Source organism: Bombyx mandarina, chromosome 06 (genome assembly GCF_030267445.1).
Source record: "Bombyx mandarina strain Sakado chromosome 06, ASM3026744v2".
NCBI lineage: Eukaryota > Metazoa > Arthropoda > Insecta > Lepidoptera > Bombycidae > Bombyx > Bombyx mandarina.
The window spans coordinates 383,063-402,633 of NC_143213.1; the positions used below are offsets into that span (position 1 = coordinate 383,063).

The 19,571-nt window shown below is 43.5% G+C and overlaps 1 protein-coding gene across 2 annotated transcripts in view; it reads left to right on the plus strand.

Moving 5' to 3' along the window:
• The window catches only part of LOC114251614 (scavenger receptor class B member 1), a 30,804-nt gene extending 11,812 nt beyond the window's left edge, over positions 1 to 18,992 (plus strand). For both annotated transcript variants that reach the window (XM_089728227.1, XM_028185951.2), the window contains exons 9-11: positions 5,870 to 5,988; positions 16,318 to 16,443; positions 17,854 to 18,992. In XM_089728227.1, coding sequence (XP_089584353.1) covers positions 5,870 to 5,988; positions 16,318 to 16,443; positions 17,854 to 18,084 — 476 coding nt within the window. In that variant the 3' untranslated portion in view covers positions 18,085 to 18,992. The remainder of the gene's footprint in view (positions 1 to 5,869; positions 5,989 to 16,317; positions 16,444 to 17,853) is intronic.
• The last annotated feature ends 579 nt before the right edge of the window (positions 18,993 to 19,571 follow it).

A 19,571-nucleotide genomic window follows, 5' to 3' on the forward strand; every position in this document is an offset into this window, starting at 1 on the left:
AGTGTTCAATGACAGTCATCCCTGTGACTACAAGTGTTCAATGATAGTCATCCCTGTGACTACAAGTGTTCAATGATAGTCATCCCTGTGACTACAAGTGTTCAATGATAGTCATCCCTGTGACTACAAGTGTTCAATGATAGTCATCCCTGTGACTACAAGTGTTCAATGATAGTCATCCCTGTGACTACAAGTGTTCAATGATAGTCATCCCTGTGACTACAAATGTTCAATGATAGTCATCCCTGTGACTACAAGTGTTCAATGATAGTCATCCCTGTGACTACAAGTGTTCAATGATAGTCATCCCTGTGACTACAAGTGTTCAATGATAGTCATCCCTGTGACTACAAGTGTTCAATGATAGTCATCCCTGTGACTACAAGTGTTCAATGATAGTCATCCCTGTGACTACAAGTGTTCAATGATAGTCATCCCTGTGACTACAAGTGTTCAATGATAGTCATCCCTGTGACTACAAGTGTTCAATGATAGTCATCCCTGTGACTCTAATCGACAGTCATCCCTGTGACTCTAATCGACAGTCATCCCTGTGACTCTAATCGACAGTCATCCCTGTGACTCTAATCGACAGTCATCCCTGTGACTCTAATCGACAGTCATCCCTGTGACTCTAATCGACAGTCATCCCTGTGACTCTAATCGACAGTCATCCCTGTGACTCTAATCGACAGTCATCCCTGTGACTCTAATCGACAGTCATCCCTGTGACTCTAATCGACAGTCATCCCTGTGACTCTAATCGACAGTCATCCCTGTGACTCTAATCGACAGTCATCCCTGTGACTCTAATCGACAGTCATCCCTGTGACTCTAATCGACAGTCATCCCTGTGACTCTAATCGACAGTCATCCCTGTGACTCTAATCGACAGTCATCCCTGTGACTCTAATCGACAGTCATCCCTGTGACTCTAATCGACAGTCATCCCTGTGACTCTAATCGACAGTCATCCCTGTGACTCTAATCGACAGTCATCCCTGTGACTCTAATCAACAGACCTTTTATGAGAACCATCGCATATAGATTTCTCGACAAGAGAACATTCGGCACCAAAATCCAAATAAAAATAATACGACTCACCAGATTGTTCTCATTTACCAAAAATACTCGATATTACACAGCTACCGGCATGTCGCTCCGCTCGGCCGGTGAATAGTTGACCCATCGAGCGCCGACAGACGGCACTTGCGTCCCATATCTCGTATTCGCTGCAGCAACCACGTGTTGATTGCGACACGGTCTTCCTGGCTGTACACGTCCTCGTGTGATGGTTAACCTACAATCAAAAACATCCACGAGAACACTTGTTCCGCTCGATCCCTCCTGACTACACTTTACGACTTATCGGAAAATTTAAAGTCATCAAAGCTTTAAACTGTTTTAATACCATTTTAACCAAATCAAACAATAGGGTATACAAAGTTCATTATTTAGCAGCCAGAGTACGTACCACAGTCGTTCATCAAACTTCAAATTTACTCTGTACAAATCAGGCATAGCTTACAGGAACTCAGATCAAAGAGAACTTCCGAGTAAAAATATCTAACGTCACGGCTTTCCAGCCGACCAGCAATCGCAATTGCCCTCATGATGCGCATCCACAGCGTGGATCGCCCGTGTGCATCACCCGCTGACTACACACGATGGTCTTTACAGACCCCGACCTCCGCCAGAGCCAAACGCGCACCGCGCACCCACGGACTACTTGAGTTGCCTCAAGAGTCAACCGATTTCTACCGGGCTACGACTACGTAATAGCTACTGGTACGGTCGAACACAATACGGCCGATAGACTATCCTTACTTGAGTTTTCACCACAATTTAAGCTTGCTCTTCATCATCATCATTTACATCAACCTCGACTGGTATGTGTCATGCTGGCATTTTTCTTAGCCTATCATGTGGGTATTTGTAAGTACGTTTTGAATTTAAAGCTTTCAATGTGTAACGGTCACCATCCAATACTTCAACTACTTTAAACGGCCCTTTAAACTTCGTATCTAATTTCGTTTGATTACGCTCTTCGTTTTAATGTGTGGACGAGCTCACAGCCCACCTGGTGTTAAGTGGTTACTGGAACCCATAGACATCCACAGCGTAAACGCACCACACACCTTGAGATAGAAGTTCTAAGGTCTCAGTATAGTTACAGCCGCTGCCCCACCCTTCAAACCGAAATACACCACTGCTTCACGGCAGAAATAGGCAGGGTGATGGTACCCGTGCGGTCGATGGCACTATACGGAGCACCCGTCTGGTGCCACGTCCTTACCCACGAGAACGTCGCCGCGCGCGATCGCAGTCAGAGTTATTCAAGGATACCTCACAGTCTCCTACGAGGCGGCGCGCCCTAGCGCAAGTGCAGCCGGAGCGCGGGGGCTCCAATCTCGGCAGTCCGTGCTAGAGCCGTGGTCTCGTCGTTTGGCGGACCCGTCGGCCGGCCTCTATACCGTCGAGGCGATCTGCCTGGTTCTCGCGGACTGGGTAGGCCGCGACCGCGGAAGACTCACCTCCGGTTACCTGTGCAGACTCACAAGACATTTTACCACCACGCAAACTTTTTACCACAGCAAATCTTACCAGCCACCACGCAAACTACAATTTTGCGGGTTCCACCTCTCCTACACGATGTTACTCCCACACTGCGGAAGCCAACCGCAAACACTTGTCAAGCACGCACAAGCACGCACTTCACCAGAAAAACTTGCATCCGCCAGCGGGACCCGATCACCGCCGCGTCGCCAGACACGAACGCACCGGACGTCTTATCTTACAGGTCACGACGACTTCAGATGTGTCAATTTTTCTTCCCCACAGAAACTTGCTTGCTTTCTTGTTTGCTTGCTTGCTGGAGCCCGAAGTCATCGAACGTGTAATGTTATTGGTATTGAATCTAGTAGATTCTAAAATTTCAGCGACAATTCACAGTCTCATGTCCTGGTTTACTGCACTAGTGCCATGTAACTCTAGTAGTAGTCATTGGCTTAAAAACGATTCGTGTCGGAACTACCCACTCGTCATGACAGATCCATTATTGCGATCGAAGTTTCACCTGAGACTTGCACTTGCCTTAATTTCTTGCAATAGCTTGTTACGTGTCGTATTTCCGCTAGTAAATGCCATCTGATAAATCGAGAGTCAACTGGGCAACATGAGCCTGAACGTAAGATGTGACGATTTCTTCGTGGCTCAGATCTTCCATCGAGGTAATAGAGACGTTATTACACGACTTACGTATGCTGCATTCACGCTCTTGTGGCGTACCACTACTAGTATTCTGATCTGCATCATGTTTTTTTTGCTGTACTTCGAACATGTTCAAACACGTCACGCCAGTGAGAGTAGAGTCCTGATCCCACTTCTGATGTCGTAGGCGGCGGCGGCGGGGATGGCTGAGCGGTAGATTCCTCATCACTCGTATTCGATTGAACTCAGTTTAGTAAATAAAACTTTTCAATAATAATTAGTGAAACTCAACACACACAACTTTCACAATGACAGGATAAACCGACAGTTTCGTTGCACATACCGAGAGACCGACTGACTGACTGACTCACTGACTGAGACGGACGGAATTGACTGTCTGACACGGAATGCCACGACTCTGTCCACGTACCGCCATTTTATAACTGTGGCGTTACGGAGTCTACCCTTCATTTTGTGATATTTATCAAAACAACATTTCATCATTTAAAATAATAATCAAAACCACCGTCTTAATATTACTAAAAGTCGTCAACCACGACACGGCCATTCTGTCACTTTGACGTTTGTGTATCGTTGATATTCCGATCTATTGACCCGGATGCGACATATATATAAATGAATTGCTGTTCGTTAGTCTGGCTAAAACTCGAGAACGGCTGGACCAATTTGTAGAAGTCCAGAGAAGGTTTAAAAGGTAGATAAATATGAAAGTGTTCGGAATTAAATAAAAATAACAATTTTGTTTTTCCTTTGATGTGTCCCCCGTCGGACGGATCCTTTTGTTTGTTTTAAGTTTATTTTATACATAAGGTTAGGTCTTTTATTTATCGATTATCGATTGAGGCACTACGAAGTCTGCCGGGTCAGCTAGTAAATACCCGTGTAGGCACCGGAACGTAAGGACGTCGCAATAGAGGGCCAATATTTTATTAACTAGATATGGAAAAACTTGAATTTGTTGCGATTTTTATATCTAGAAACGAAATTGTTCAAAAATTCAAAGTCATTTTACTCTTACCTAGTCAGGTCATAAATTCTGTCACATGTTTAATGTAAAATAATTGAAACAAGTTTATTCATTATATAACCATTCATATACCAAAATGAACTTAACAAAACATAGATTCTTATGACACTAAAGTTTATTCAAAATTACCTTCGTGATTTTGAATACAGGCCTTCAATCTGCGCGGCCAGTCGTCTATCGCAGCACGAACGAGGTCCATGTCAATATCGGCGGCTGCCTTAATCAAGGTTGTCTTGAGTGACTCCAAATTGGGATGAGGCTTTGAGCACGCCTTTTCCTCCAAGTGTTGCCATATCTTGTAATCTAACGGATTCAAATCTGGACTGGAGGAGGGACAGTCTTCGTGCCGGATGAAGTCGATTTCACGCGCCGCCAGCCAGTCTTGTGTGCTCTTCGCTCTATGAGCTGGCGCCGAATCTTGTTGGAATACCCAGTGCCTGTTATTGAACATGGTATGAGAAACAGGTTCCACAAGGTTCGTCAGGACTGTATTTTGATACACAACTGCATTCGTTTTTACACCTTTCTCACAAAAACGTACCTGTGTTAAGCCCCAATAAGAAACTCCCAACCATACCATGGCGAGGATGGAAAATGACCTCGTTGGACACGCGGAATACGGTTGCTCGCTTCTTCACTACTGTGTGCGTACACCTTATCATTTTGTTTGTTGTAGCTCTCTTCTAATGTAAAAATTTTTTCATCCGAAAAAATAATTTCCCGATATTTTTTTCCCGCGTACCGCTTCAACAAAGCGCGGCATCTCTTCAGTCTCAGGTCCATTAGACGAGCATTCAAATGATATCCTGTTTTTCTTCGATATGCCCGAAGCCCTAAGTCTTCATTTAACACCCTTTTCACCGTGGTTCTGCTTAACCCCATCTGAAGGGCCAACAATTTCTTTATACGTTTGGGATTTCTTTGAATTCGCGCCTTCACAGCTTTTATCACTGCTGGAGTCCTAACAGACCGTGGGCGACCACTTCTTGACCTGTCATCTATACTAGAGTCTTCATTGTATCGTTTGATGGTACGATAAACGAATCTTTTTGGTTATATTCAAATTTTTCAGTATGTTAAAAATTTGAATTGGCGCGTAACCGCAACGATGCAACGCAATAACTGCAACACGGTCTTCTTTAAGCGTCCACTCCATATTTAAAAATTAGTAAAATTCTAAAAGTATACATTTTTATTTTCATGAACAATTCGAAATTCGAATTCAATAAACTTTTTTGTGGCCAGCATTCTAAAAGAAAAGTTTTTACTGTGTGACAATACTTATGACCTGACTAGTTATAATCTCCAAGCATTGTCATAGTATCTGAGTATCAGAAACAAAACAATAATATTATTATATAGATTCAGGCGCTAGAGCATTCGTAAAAAATACGTTGTATTGACACTGTTAATTACATTCGAACAGCCCGCGTAATAAACCCACACACACACACACACACAGTAAACAGTGATCAAGATCTACAGTATATTTTGAACGGTTATAACATAATGTAGCCAAACCAAACCAAGCTGAAATATAGCCTAGTCAATAAACAAGTAAAAAAATCTATAGACAGGATCCATTGTCAAGGATTTTATTTTTTATTTTAGGTCTACCCGTGGCTCTATCTAATGCACATTTCCTGTACGCCGATCCAGAAATTTACAGCAAAATAGAAGGAATTCAACCTGACGAAGAGAAACATGGCAGCAATATACTAATTGACCCGGTAAGGTATCATGTAGTCAAATATCTAATTAGATAAATATTTAGTTTAACATGTCCATCAGTTAGGGGAGTCTGGAGTCTGAGGAATTGTTCGAGATGATACCGTCATCTCGTTTTTACCATCGCACCGCCCGCCACCGGAGTAGAGTTCATCCGTACTACCTGGAGCCACTGCGGTCATCCACAGTGCGTTTCCAGAGGTCTTTTTTGCCACGTACCATCCGGCTATGGAATGAGCTCCCCTCCATGGTGTTTCCCGAGCGCTATGACATGTCCTTCTTCAAATGAGGCTTGTGGAGAGTATTAAACGGTAGGCAGTGACTTGGCTCTGCCCCTGGCATTGCTGAAGTCCATGGGCGACGGTAACCACTCACCATCAGGTGGGCCGTATGCTCGTCTGCCTACAAGGCCAATAAAAAAAAAGTTTTCCCCCAATCGTAGACATTACAATTTACTTTGAGTGGCTCAGAGTTGAACAGAAGAAACTACTAAAGCTAAAAAACCCTCAAACGAATATTATCCAAATAAGACAGCATTATTAGTGAGAATTTAGTAATTCGTATCCATCAGCATTTTTATATCGTTATTATCGTCCCTAAATATTATAATGTGAACCCACATTGAGACGCAAGAAAACATGAAAATTTTGGATGAGGCAAATAATGTACAATATTATTGTTGTTTTTTTTTTTCAAATAATATAATGGTATTCACAGATAGCTTGTATCGCGGGCTTAGTGTTTATATGCTTTTTATATGTTTATAATTTTAAGGAATATTCTAGAATGATTGAAAAATACCAGTCTTTGGAAATTTTGAAAAAAAATATCGATTTTTTAATTGTATTTCAAAACTTTATTATTAATAATAGGGATAATTAATGCGAAAAACTTAAAAAAAAAATTTTTTCATTTCATTATGAGTAATTAAAAATTGATAGAATTTAAAAAAAAATCACGTGACTATAAACACGCCATGATTGGTCACCATAGTTGTGACGTCATAATATTATAGCAATTTAATAACAGTACAGCGTTTACGGCTAATCAACATTCTCGCTCACGACTCGGTCGTGCGCGGACGTGCTTTCCGATCCGTGGCCCGCTTGCGAGCTGCGTCTCTGAACTCACAGTTGTGCTCGACAGTGTAGTGACCGTGAATACATCGTGCTTACAATTCGGTAGTGCGGACGTTCCGATCCGTTGGTTGCTTGCGATCTGCGTATCGGAGTCCATTTTTGTGCGCTAAAGTGTTGTAACCGCGAACCCACCCTTTACCAACTGTCTTTTTCAAGGCAAAACCAATCGCTACGATCAGGCTTCCTGTGGCACTATCACAGGCTAGCGATTTCCTAACCCTTCCCAAAACAACAGTATTTTTCAAGACTAGACCCCCGCTCGCGATTCTGCCTGCTGTAGCACTATACAGCCCGAGCGGGTTCCTTTCCTTTTCCCCGCCGATTGCCGTTTTCACGGCATAGGCATTCCCCCCCCCTGCTCCTTGCTGTCCTGCAGCACAGGGGGGTTACAAATCCTATCCGGGGCCTCGCCTTTCGGCGAGTTCAACAAAAGTCCCGGGGCCGCCCCCCCCGGGCAAGAAGACAATGGAAGACAGTGAAAGTGCTAGTGATATTGTCGGGTTCCTTCGGGATAGGTACCCGTCAATTAGGGCCGAGTATCTCGAATATAGGGCCTCTCGTGGCAATCCCTCCCCCCCCGCGTCGGTCGCCGCGTACTTCAAACGTGCCTCGGAGGCACGCCGCGCGCCCCCCGCCGCCGCGTCAAGTTCGAGCGCACGTTCTGACGTAGCAACTCACGAAGTGCCTAACGCTACCCCCACCCCCGCGCCCGTGTCGATCGCGTCATCGCTCGTCTCGTCCGTCGCGACCTCGATCGTGTCAAATAGTTCAGGCTCCGATACCGAATCGGAGATGGACTTTGAATCCGCGTCCAGCCCCCAGCCCGGAACCTCGGATGGTTTCCAAACGGTTACTCGCGGCAAGAAACGTACTCGCGTCGTGGAGTCCCGGAGCTCCTCGACAAAACAGACGAAATCCGCGTCCGCCTCTCGACAAAAGGTAGTAGTCACACCGGAGTCGGACTCCGCGCGCCGCGTAACCCCACCGCCGCGTCCCAAGCCCGCGCCCGCTCCTAAAGTAGCTGCCCCGCCCCCGCTGATACTTCAAGAGAAGACAGCGTGGAATCGAGTGTCCCAGGCCCTTCAGGCAAATAAAATTAACTACACCCATGCGCGTAACGTCGCGCATGGGATTCAGATCAAGGTCGCAACGCCGGGCGACCATAGGGCCCTCTCAGCATACCTCCGAAAGGAGAACATAGGTTTCCACACCTATGCTCTTCAGGAGGACCGCGAGCTCCGCGTAGTAATACGCGGAGTACCGAAAGAACTAGACATAGACTACGTAAAGGAGGATCTGATCGCTCAGTCACTCCCTATAGTTAGTGTGCATCGGATGCACAGTGGGCGGGGCAAGCAGCCCTATAATATGATTCTCGTCGCGTTGGAGCCAACCCCGGAGGCAAAAAAGAAAATCTCATGCCTCTCGACAGTTTGCGGCCTATCCGGGGTCTCCATCGAAGCCCCCCATAAACGTGGCACTCCCGGGCAGTGCTACAGGTGCCAACTCTATGGCCACTCAGCGCGTAATTGCCACGCGCGTTCCCGCTGCGTGAAGTGCCTCGGCGATCACGCTACGTTAGATTGCTCGCGAGTTAGGGAAACCGCGACCGAACCCCCAAGTTGTGTCCTATGCCTTAAGCAAGGGCACCCCGCGAACTACCGTGGATGTCCTAGGGCTCCGCGTAAACGTTCAACCCACCCAGCTCCGCGAACCGTCGGCCCAAAGACTTCGGCACCTTCAGTGCCGAAACCCGCCTTCGTGCCGGCTGCAGTTCCCACGGTCTCGGCGTGGAAAAAGCCGCTACCGTATACGAAGGCGGGAACGGAAACCGCACCCCCGCCCCCGCTCGTGACACGCCCCGCGCCCCAGCCCCTGCTCGCACCTCGCCCCGCGCCCGCGTTCCGTCCCCCGCAACCCTCTGCCGTCAACGACTTCGCGCTCGTGCGCGACTTCGTCACTGCGGTCAACTTCGACCGTCTGCGATCGTTTGCAGACGCTATCCGTAGGTCGGTAACCCCCGAACAGCGGCTCGCGGCCGCGTTCGACCACATGGACGTATACGAGTCCGTGTCCCGCACTTTAAATCTTTACCGGTAACCAATGGCGCAAAAAGGTAGAGAAAAACCGTATTCTCTTACGTTAGCATTCTATAATGCTAATGGACTCGCGCGGCAACGCGATCAAATTTTTGAATTCCTCCGCGATAATCTTGTAGATATTCTACTAGTGCAGGAAACCTGTCTGAAGCCCTCGCGTCGCGACCCGAAAGTCGCGAATTACGTCATGGTTAGGAATGACAGACTCACCGCCTCCAAAGGCGGGACTGCCATTTACTATAGGCGGGCCCTGCACGTTGTCCCTCTCGATACTCCCTCGCTCTCACATATCGAGGCGTCAGTGTGCCGTATCTTGCTGACGGGACACCAGCCGATCGTCATCGCATCCGTTTATCTCCCCCCGGACAAGCCCCTTCTGAGCAGTGACATCGAGTCACTGTTCGGCATGGGAGACTCTGTCATCCTGGCAGGCGATTTAAATTGCCACCACACTAGGTGGAACTGCCTACGTTCAAACGTTAACGGTAGGCGTCTCGACGCGTTTATAGACGACCTCACCTTTGAAGTAGTCGGTCTCCCAACTCCAACATGTTATCCGTATAACATCGCGTTCCGTCCGAGCACTATAGACCTGGCATTGCTTAGGAACGTAACTCTGCGCTTACGTTCCATCGAAGCACTGTCAGAGCTCGACTCAGACCACCGACCTGTCGTTATGCAGCTCGGTCGCCCTCATAACCCAGTCACTGTTACGAGGACCATGGTGGATTGGAATAAGCTGGGCACGTGCCTAGCCGAAGCCGCTCCGCCAATCCTCCCTTACGGCCCGGATTCGAATCTATCCCCCGAGGACACCGTCGAATCCATAAACATCATTACCGATCACATCTCTTCCGCGCTCATTAGATCTTCAATAGAAGTCGATGTGGAGGACAGCTTCCACCGCATCAGACTGTCCCCCGATCTTAGGAATCTCTTAAGAGTTAGGAACGCGGCAATCCGGGCCTACGATCGTCTTCCCACGCATTCAAACCGGATTCGGATGCATCGTCTACAACGCGAAGTCCACTCCCGCTTAAGCGACGCGCGTAACGATAATTGGCATAGTTATTTAGAACAACTCGCGCCCTCCCACCAAGCATACTGGCGACTAGCTAGGACTCTCAAATCCGAAACTACCGCTACTATGCCTCCCCTCGTACGCCCTTCAGGCCAACCACCGGCATTCGAGGACGATGACAAGGCTGAGCTGCTGGCCGATGCACTGCAAGAGCAGTGCACCAGCACTCAACACGCGGACCTCGAACACACCGAGTTAGTCGACAGGGAGGTCGAGCGCAGAACTTCCCTGCCGCCCTCGGACGCGTTACCCCCCATTATCACTGACGAAGTTAGAGACGCGATCCACAACCTCCAACCTAGGAAGGCACCCGGCTCCGACGGCATCCGCAACCGCGCGCTAAAACTCTTGCCAGTCCAACTGATAGCAATGTTGGTTACAATTTTAAATGCCGCTATGACGCACTGCATCTTTCCCGCGGTGTGGAAAGAAGCAGACGTTATCGGTATACATAAGCCGGGCAAACCGACAAACGAAACTTCTAGTTACCGTCCGATTAGTCTCTTCCCGACGATGGGAAAAATTTACGAACGTCTCCTTAGGAAACGCCTCTGGGATTTTGTTACCGCGAACAAAATTCTCATAGACGAACAGTTCGGATTCCGCTCAAAACACTCGTGCGTACAACAAGTGCATCGCCTCACGGAGCACATTCTGATAGGACTAAATAGGCGTAAACAAATCCCGACCGGCGCCCTCTTCTTCGACATCGCGAAGGCGTTCGACAAAGTCTGGCACAACGGTTTAATTTATAAACTGTACAACATGGGAGTGCCAGACAGACTCGTGCTCATCATACGAGACTTCTTGTCGAACCGTTCGTTTCGATATCGAGTAGAGGGAACTCGTTCTCGTCCCCGTCAACTGACCGCCGGAGTCCCGCAAGGCTCCGCGCTCTCCCCGTTATTATTTAGTTTGTATATCAATGACTAGCGACCCGCCCTCGCTTCGCTTCGGAAACATTAAAAAACACATGAAACCAAAAAAAAAAAAAAAAAATTAGCCTATGTTCATCAGGGACAATGTCGGCTTCTAATGGGAAAAGAATTTTTCAAATCGGTCCAGTAGTTTCGGAGCCTATTCGAAACAAACAAACAAACAAATCTTTCCTCTTTATAATATTAGTATAGATATACCCCGGTCTCCGGAGACCCATCTAGCGCTCTTCGCCGATGACACGGCTATCTACTACTCGTGTAGGAAGATGTCGCTGCTTCATCGGCGACTCCAGATCGCAGTAGCCACCATGGGACAGTGGTTCCGGAAGTGGCGAATTGACATCAACCCCACGAAAAGCGCAGCGGTGCTCTTCAAAAGGGGTCGCCCTCCGAACATCACTTCGAGCATCCCACTCCGTAGTAGGCGCGCAAACACCTCCGCCGTTAGTCCCATCACTCTCTTTGGCCAGCCCATACCGTGGGTCTCGAAGGTCAAATATCTAGGCGTCACCCTCGACAGAGGGATGACATTCCATCCCCATATAAAAACGGTACACGACCGCGCCGCGTTTATTCTAGGACGACTCTATCCAATGCTTTGTAGTAGAAGCAAACTGTCCCTCCGTAATAAGGTAAATCTCTACAAAACTTGTATACGCCCCGTCATGACGTATGCAAGCGTAGTGTTCGCTCACGCAGCCCGCACCCACTTGAAATCCCTTCAGGTTATTCAATCACGATTCTGCAGGATAGCCGTCGGAGCGCCTTGGTTCCTTAGGAATGTGGATCTCCACGACGACCTGGAGCTCGACTCTTTTAGTAAGTATCTACAGTCGGCATCGCTGCGCCATTTTGAGAAGGCGGCACGACATGAGAACCCTCTCATCGTAGCCGCTGGAAATTACATACCCGACCCAGTAGACCGAATGGTAAACCGTCGACGTCGCCCAAAGCACGTCATTACGGATCCTCCTGATCCATTAACGGTGCTTTTAGGCACCACAAGCACCGATCACCGTCCTCGTCGAACCCGTCGCTTGCGACGAAGGGCTCGACGAGCGAACTAACCCATAGACACAGCCCACTGAGTTTCTCGCCGGATCTTCTCAGTGGGTCGCGTTTCCGATCCGGTGGTAGATTCTGCGAAGCACTGCTCTTGCTAGGGTCAGCGTTAGCAACTCTCCGGTTGAGCCCCGCGAGCTCACCTACAAACGTTAGGGCGAAGCTGAAATAGCCTCTCAAGGCTATCAGCATAGGCAGGAAAAAAAAATAAAAAAAATACGCCTAATACACGTGACTGCTCACCTGTCCTGGTAAAACTGGAACGGTCTCCACTCCACCAGTAATCTTTCAATCATAAAAAAACACATGTGACTAGACAATAATATTGAAAATTTATTGCTAAAAAACGAGTTGTTAGTTGGTTACGATTAGCTATGTGTAATAAAGGATTTATTTATTAAGGCAAAGTCTGATAATATTAATCAAAATCAACACCAATATTTTCAACAGTATTGGCGGCATCAATGTTTAGTTCTTGAGGATTATCAATTTCCATATTTTATGACGATTCACTTAAATTTTCTTGAATGATTTGTTATCTCCGTCGTTTTTCTGCAGCTGATCTAAGAACCGTTGTAGTGCCTTGTCTTTTACGATTAGGTTGACAGTCAAACTTGTGTGGTACCACATCAATTTTAATCTTTGCTTTACCTCCCATCTTTGTATAATAAATATAATTTTCCATATCATGTTTCAGCTGGAATAAAAAAACAGAAATCATGAGAATTATTAAAAAAAAATTTTATTGCTTAGACGGATTGACGGTGGATGAGCTCACAGCCCACTTGGTGTTGTGGTTACTGGAGCCCATGGACATCTACAACGTAAATGCGCCACCCACCTTGAGATATAAGTTCTAAGATCTCAGTATAGTTACAACGGCTGCCACACCCTTCAAACCGAAACGCATTACTGCTTCACGGCAGAAATAGGCAGGCAAATAATAATATAACAACAGAAAAACCACTATGACATAAAAAAAAAATCTAGTCAAATACATAACTTTGAACGTTATAAAATTATAAATACATATTATTATATCAAATTTAAATCCCAATCATTAGATAAAGATACATGAATTTATTATTTAAGCACTTTAAATTATCAATAAAAAAAAAATGCTATAGTAATGATTTGGAGTCTAGTTAAAAAAAAATATTCACTGAACTCTATTTGAATATATAATAATTATTTTATTTGTATACTTAGATAAATAATAAATAATAACAATGGTGCTAAGAAAAAATTACGCCGAAACGATCTTCACAAAAAAAAAAAAAATCGATTTTGTTTTGGGATTATCACGGTGCACTGCTAGAAACCATTTATTTCGACGTTTGTCATCTTGGGAAACATTTAAAAACATTTTTTCAGGAGTTGTTTTTGCAGTATTCGTGCATAATGGTACAAAAAAAGTACGATAACTTTTGAGGTTCGACATTTTCAATATAAATATTTGTATATTTAACAATGACAACAAAATTAAATAGATCAAAACACTGTACACTTATTATTTCTATATGAACTGCAATGAGGGAAAACTAGCATTATGCCGTCACACGCGCTCGGGTTTGATCGGGAGCTGTCGGCGTAATTAAAAAAATAGTTTTTTTATAAAAATTATAGATGATCTTTCTATTTATCACAAAAATACATGTGTGCAATTCACACGTGATAGAAGTGAAACCTTCAAATACAAATTTCAAAAATTTAAATACAATTATCCTAAATGTCTAAACTGTCTAAAGTATATTATGTAAAATTTTGTCATTAGTAAATCATTGTAAATCATATTTTATAGTATGAGGTAGCGCCCTCTATGAATTGATATTTTAACTTCACGTATAATCCTAAATTAAAATTTACTACAAGAGGTTTCATACACACGTTAGTATTAAAAAATCTCATAGATGGCGCTGTATTTTTTTTATCTTTTTTTTATAGCCTAGGTGTGTGGACGAGCTCACAGCCCACCTGGTGTTAAGTGGTTACTGGAACCCATAGACATCTAAAACGTAAATGCGCCACACACCTTCAGATATAAGTTCCAAGGTCTCAGTATAGTTACAACGGCTGCCCCATCCTTCAAACCGAAACGCATTACTGCTTCACGGCAGAAATAGGCGGGGCGGTGGTACCGACCCGTGCGGACTCACAAGAGGTGCTACCACCAGTAATTACGCAAATTATAATTTTGCGGTTTGATTTTTATTACACGATGTTATTCCTTCACCCTGGAAGTCAATCGTGAACAATTGTTAAGTACGTATTTCATTAGAAAAATTGGTACCCGCCTGCGGGATTCGGACACCGTTGCATCGCTATAATCATATGCACCGGACGTCTTATCCTTTAGGCCACGACGACTTCATTCATGTATTAAAAAAAACTACACAGAACATCTAATATGTTCTATCTGATCGCCGGCTGAATCCTATACATTTATGTGTTTGTGTCTCTATGGACTTATTTTTTCGTTTCATCGAGTTTGAAATCACAACGATTCTAAAGAAGTTTCAATTATTTATTTATTTTCAAAAATCCAATTGCTTTTTCTATAATAAACTAAGAAAACAACATTTAAAGCATTTAATCTCCTTTTTAATTTAATGTTTTAAATTCTTCATCTCAGTCGTACGTACACTCCTGGCGTCGTGGTTATGTATGTCTTATGCTTGGTTGCGGCTTTTGAGAGACTGATGTTTTAAATAGTATTATTAAATTATGTAAACTGAACTGAATTATTCTGTTCGAACTTATTCTTCACTAAATGACAGACAGGTCAGTGAATCCGTCTAAGAAAAACCTTTTTTTAAAACTAAAGAGTTTTAAAGGTTTTAAATACTAAAGTTTTTTCCCTACATGTTTAAAAAAATACACTTTAGATTCTATACGTATCTTATACCTTTAAACGAGCAATTCTTGTATATATATATATATATATATTATCTGAATCTCGGAAACGGCTCCAACGATTTTTATAAAATTTAGTATACAGGGGATTTCGGGGGCGATAAATCGATCTAGCTACGATTTATTTTCAGAAAATGTTGTTTTATTCGTGTTTTCAATAATCAACTATATGACTCTTCCCGACATCTATTGGCGAATAATAATACTATTTTTGCTGCTTTAAAGACACAACAAGATGGCGTGATAAAAAAAACGAGCATAGCTCGGCCATCATCTAGTATCAGAATGAAATATGTAGCAGGGCAACATAATTAACTCATCTAATTTTATCATAGGCCAAACTCGTTAGTGATTTAATCAAAAACTTGAATTGTATTATTGTACAAGGATTCTCCCACCCTACAAACCGGAACGCAAGATTGCTTCGAATGGTGATTACGCATATTTTTTTTGCACATGATATGTATACACTATGTAAAATCATACATGATCGTGTATCAAGTTTGTATTTCATTAAAAAAATGTTATATCTGCGGGATTTGAACACCGGAATAGTCGCATAGTCCGATACGAGTAAGCCGGGCGTCTCATCATTTAGACCTTAGTGCCCAAAGTGGTCCAGGTGGACCTCCAGGGGTCCACGGGACACTCGACGTGGGACGTTGGCGTGAAAAAAGGGGGGTTCAGGATGGGTAAGCGGGGCTTTTGATAGTGAAGAACTAAAAAAATGTTGGCTTGATTTCATCTATCCATGTAGTTAGATATTTTAAGCAGAATATTTTAAGAAGCTCACCGACTGTTACTTGTCATTTTTTTACATATTTCATATTCAGTACAACTTGCGTCATTAACGTTATTATTGTTTAATTTTAATTATATTAATAATTAATTATATAATTAAATTATATTAATTATGATACACACTGTTATCATGTTACAATGTAATATGTAATAATATGGTAACAATTATATAATTAATAGTGTAATAATTACATACTTGATTTAAAAAAATATATATAACTATACCTAGTATTTTTCATTTTATCACTCCGAATAGGGAGTTATCTAAATGAAATTTATTAAAATATTTTTGTTCCAGATAATGGGCTTGGCGTTGAAAACCGAATTTTCAGTACAACTAAACGTCGTGGTTGATGATGTGACTTTCATCAGTGACGCTAGAAGATTCTCAAAAATGCTGGTACCAGTGGGGTATTTCAAAATTGTTAGTATCTCTAATTTTATTTAAATACAGAAATGAACGATCCTCTGCTCGACGGACCACGCATTGCTGAAGCACAACAATGTGGACGTCGCCAACAGCCCTAAGCACGTCATTTCGGATTTTCCCGATCCACTAACGGTGCTTTTAGGTACCTCAAGTACCTGTTACCGATCTCGTCGAAACCGTCGCTCGTGACGAAGGGTTCGGCGAATAAACTAACCCATAGACACAGCCCACTGAGTTTCTCACCGGATCTTCTCATTGGGTCGCGTTTCCGATCTAGAGGTAGATTCTGCGAAGCACTACTCTTGCTAGGGCCAGTATTAGCAACACCTGATTTGAACCTCGAGAGCTCACCTACGTGCTAGGGTAACGCTGATATAGCCTCTCAAGGCTATCAGCATAGGTAGGTAAAAAATATAAGCCACCAACACAAAAACTAAAACTAAATAGCAATTTTAACTGCCAAACAAAATTAAACAAGAATATTAAAGATTTATTTACAAAGTAACAATACAAATATGTCATTGACGTAAATAATACGAAAATAATTTGCATCTGCAAACATAATATGTGTAACAGCTGAATAATTGGCAGCTGTTGAAATGCTGAAAACGGATTCGATTTGTGATTATATTCAGATTTTCAGTATTGGAAAAGAAAACTAAAACAAGTTTATTTGATTTGAGTAACGCCCCACGCGTTACTGATACGTATTGTCGATACGTGTGTACTTTACGAACTACTATAGCAAATTTATTGGTATCACGCTTGCCTTCTACCTGGACCCAAGGTCGAAGTTTTAACCTTCAGGCTGGAGTGCATTTTTCAGTCGTGAAAAATAAGATATCTCGTGTATTCGTATCGAGCCATGCGACGGTGCCGGTGTTCGAATCCAGCGGACAGGTATCAATATTGCTAAAGACATTCGCACCTATGTTTCGGAATGACTTCCACGATGAAGAAAATAATATCATGTAATAAAAATCAAACACGAAATAATCATAATTGGCGTAATTACTGGTGGTAGGCACCTGGTAGGTAACCTGCACGGATAGGCACCACCGCCCCGCCTGTTTCTACCGTGCAGCAAGCAGTAATGTGTTTAGATTTCGATAGTGATTGGCAGCCGTTGTATTGTAAAACTGAGACTTTGAACTCATGCCTAAAAAGGGTGGTGGTATTTACATTTTTGTTGTCTATGGGCTTCACTAACCACTCAACACACACACACACACACACACACACACACACACACACACACACACACACTCACGCTCACGTTCACGTTCACGCTCACGCTCACACGCACACGCACACGCACACGCACACACACACACATTCACACAGCTATGTACGTACGAGTATGTCCTAATCGTTTAAATCACTTCATTTTTTTGTCTATTTCAGGTACAGCCACCTCTTAAAAGCAGTCTGATATTTCAACTGAGATTGGTATATGTCTATGGACCATATTTGGTGTTAGCAGTACAGATTATTTCCTTGGTTCTCGGCTTAACAATATTGGCTTACTCTCGTCGGAACATGAATTGCGGATTACTTTATCTCACACGAAAGGAAATTACTTTTCATTTGAACACAGCGGAGAAAGCTAAAGTCGAACAGCCATTGATTTATTGAAAACATTGACAACAGGAAATTGATACTTCGTTATTGAATGACACCTCTGGCTGTTCTACAAGTGTCTTAAGCAGTAATGCGTTTCGATCTGAAGGGCGGGACAGCCGTTGTACTGTAAAAGCTGAGACTTAGAACTCATATCTCAAGGTGGGTGGCGGCATTCACATTGTAGATGTCTATGGGCTCCGGTAACCACTTAACGCCAGGTGGGCCGTGAGCTCGTCCATCCATCGAAGCAACAAAAAAAGGACAATAGCGTGACAATCTATGAATGTTTTCAGAGTTATACTGAAGCTGGGGGAATACTAGTATACGATTTATTTCACGAGCCAATACGTAAATCAACATACGAAACGACTGAAATTTTAAAAATAATGAATACTACGAGTTTGAATCTTCAAAGTGTTGCGATATTTTCTTATTAGTTGAGACGCAGAATTCGATCACAGCCCACCTGATCTTGAAGACTAACGTGATTTTAAATAGTTGCCGGAGACTTTAGACGTGGTAGGATGAATGCAGCTTCCCACCTTAAGTCATAAGATTGAAGTTTCAATTGTTTTGGGCCAGCGGCTGTCCTGTGCCTTCCTTCAAACGTAAACGCATTATTGGTTCGCGGCATGGAGATACTTGTCGCGAGGGGTCACTGCATAGAATTAGAGATGAAACGGATATCCGGTAACTATCCGGTATCCGGCCTATCCGGTCATGTTTTTACTATCCGGCCGGATAACGGATAGTAATTCAGTATCCGGCCGGATACCGGATAGTAATTCAATATTTGTATTTGTTTTTCTTGATCGCGAAAATCACTACTATTATCCTTTGCAACTTCATTGAAACAGTCTCAAAAAGTGTCATGAGCTTCACGTGTGAAGTTAGATCCAGTTTCATCTTCTTTCAAATCACAACGACACGCATAAACAAAAACAAACTGACACGCGCGAACACTTGAACGCCCCCGAGTCGTCGCGATCTCCGCTACGTGCGGCAACACCCGAACGCCGGTATCCGGCCAAACCACTATCCGTTTCATCTCTACATAGAACCAATAATACTATCATTTGTAAATAAATAAAGAAATCTGACCCCGTTTATTATAGTTATTAAGATAATATATTATTCATTAAATATTATATGCATAAATAAACAAAGGAAATTAAGTGATATTAGAATTAACGCGCATCTGAAGGCATGGTGGTCATGTCATTGTGTGTGTGAAGGCATGGTGTTCACATGAGCTTATAGGAATAGGAAGAGTTAGGAGAAGTCTGTCCGTCTGTCTGTAAGTCTGCTCAGGATGGATTTTTGAACATATTATGTTAAATAAGAGAAAGACAGTCAATGCATGCTCTTTAGCATCAGTAAAACGTCTTCAGCCCAGTGGCTCATTCAGTTGCGATCTTAAATAAATATTTATGCCGTACTTCTAGACTAAGTAGACAAAATTATAAAATCTGTGACTTAATATAAATATAGGTAGTGAT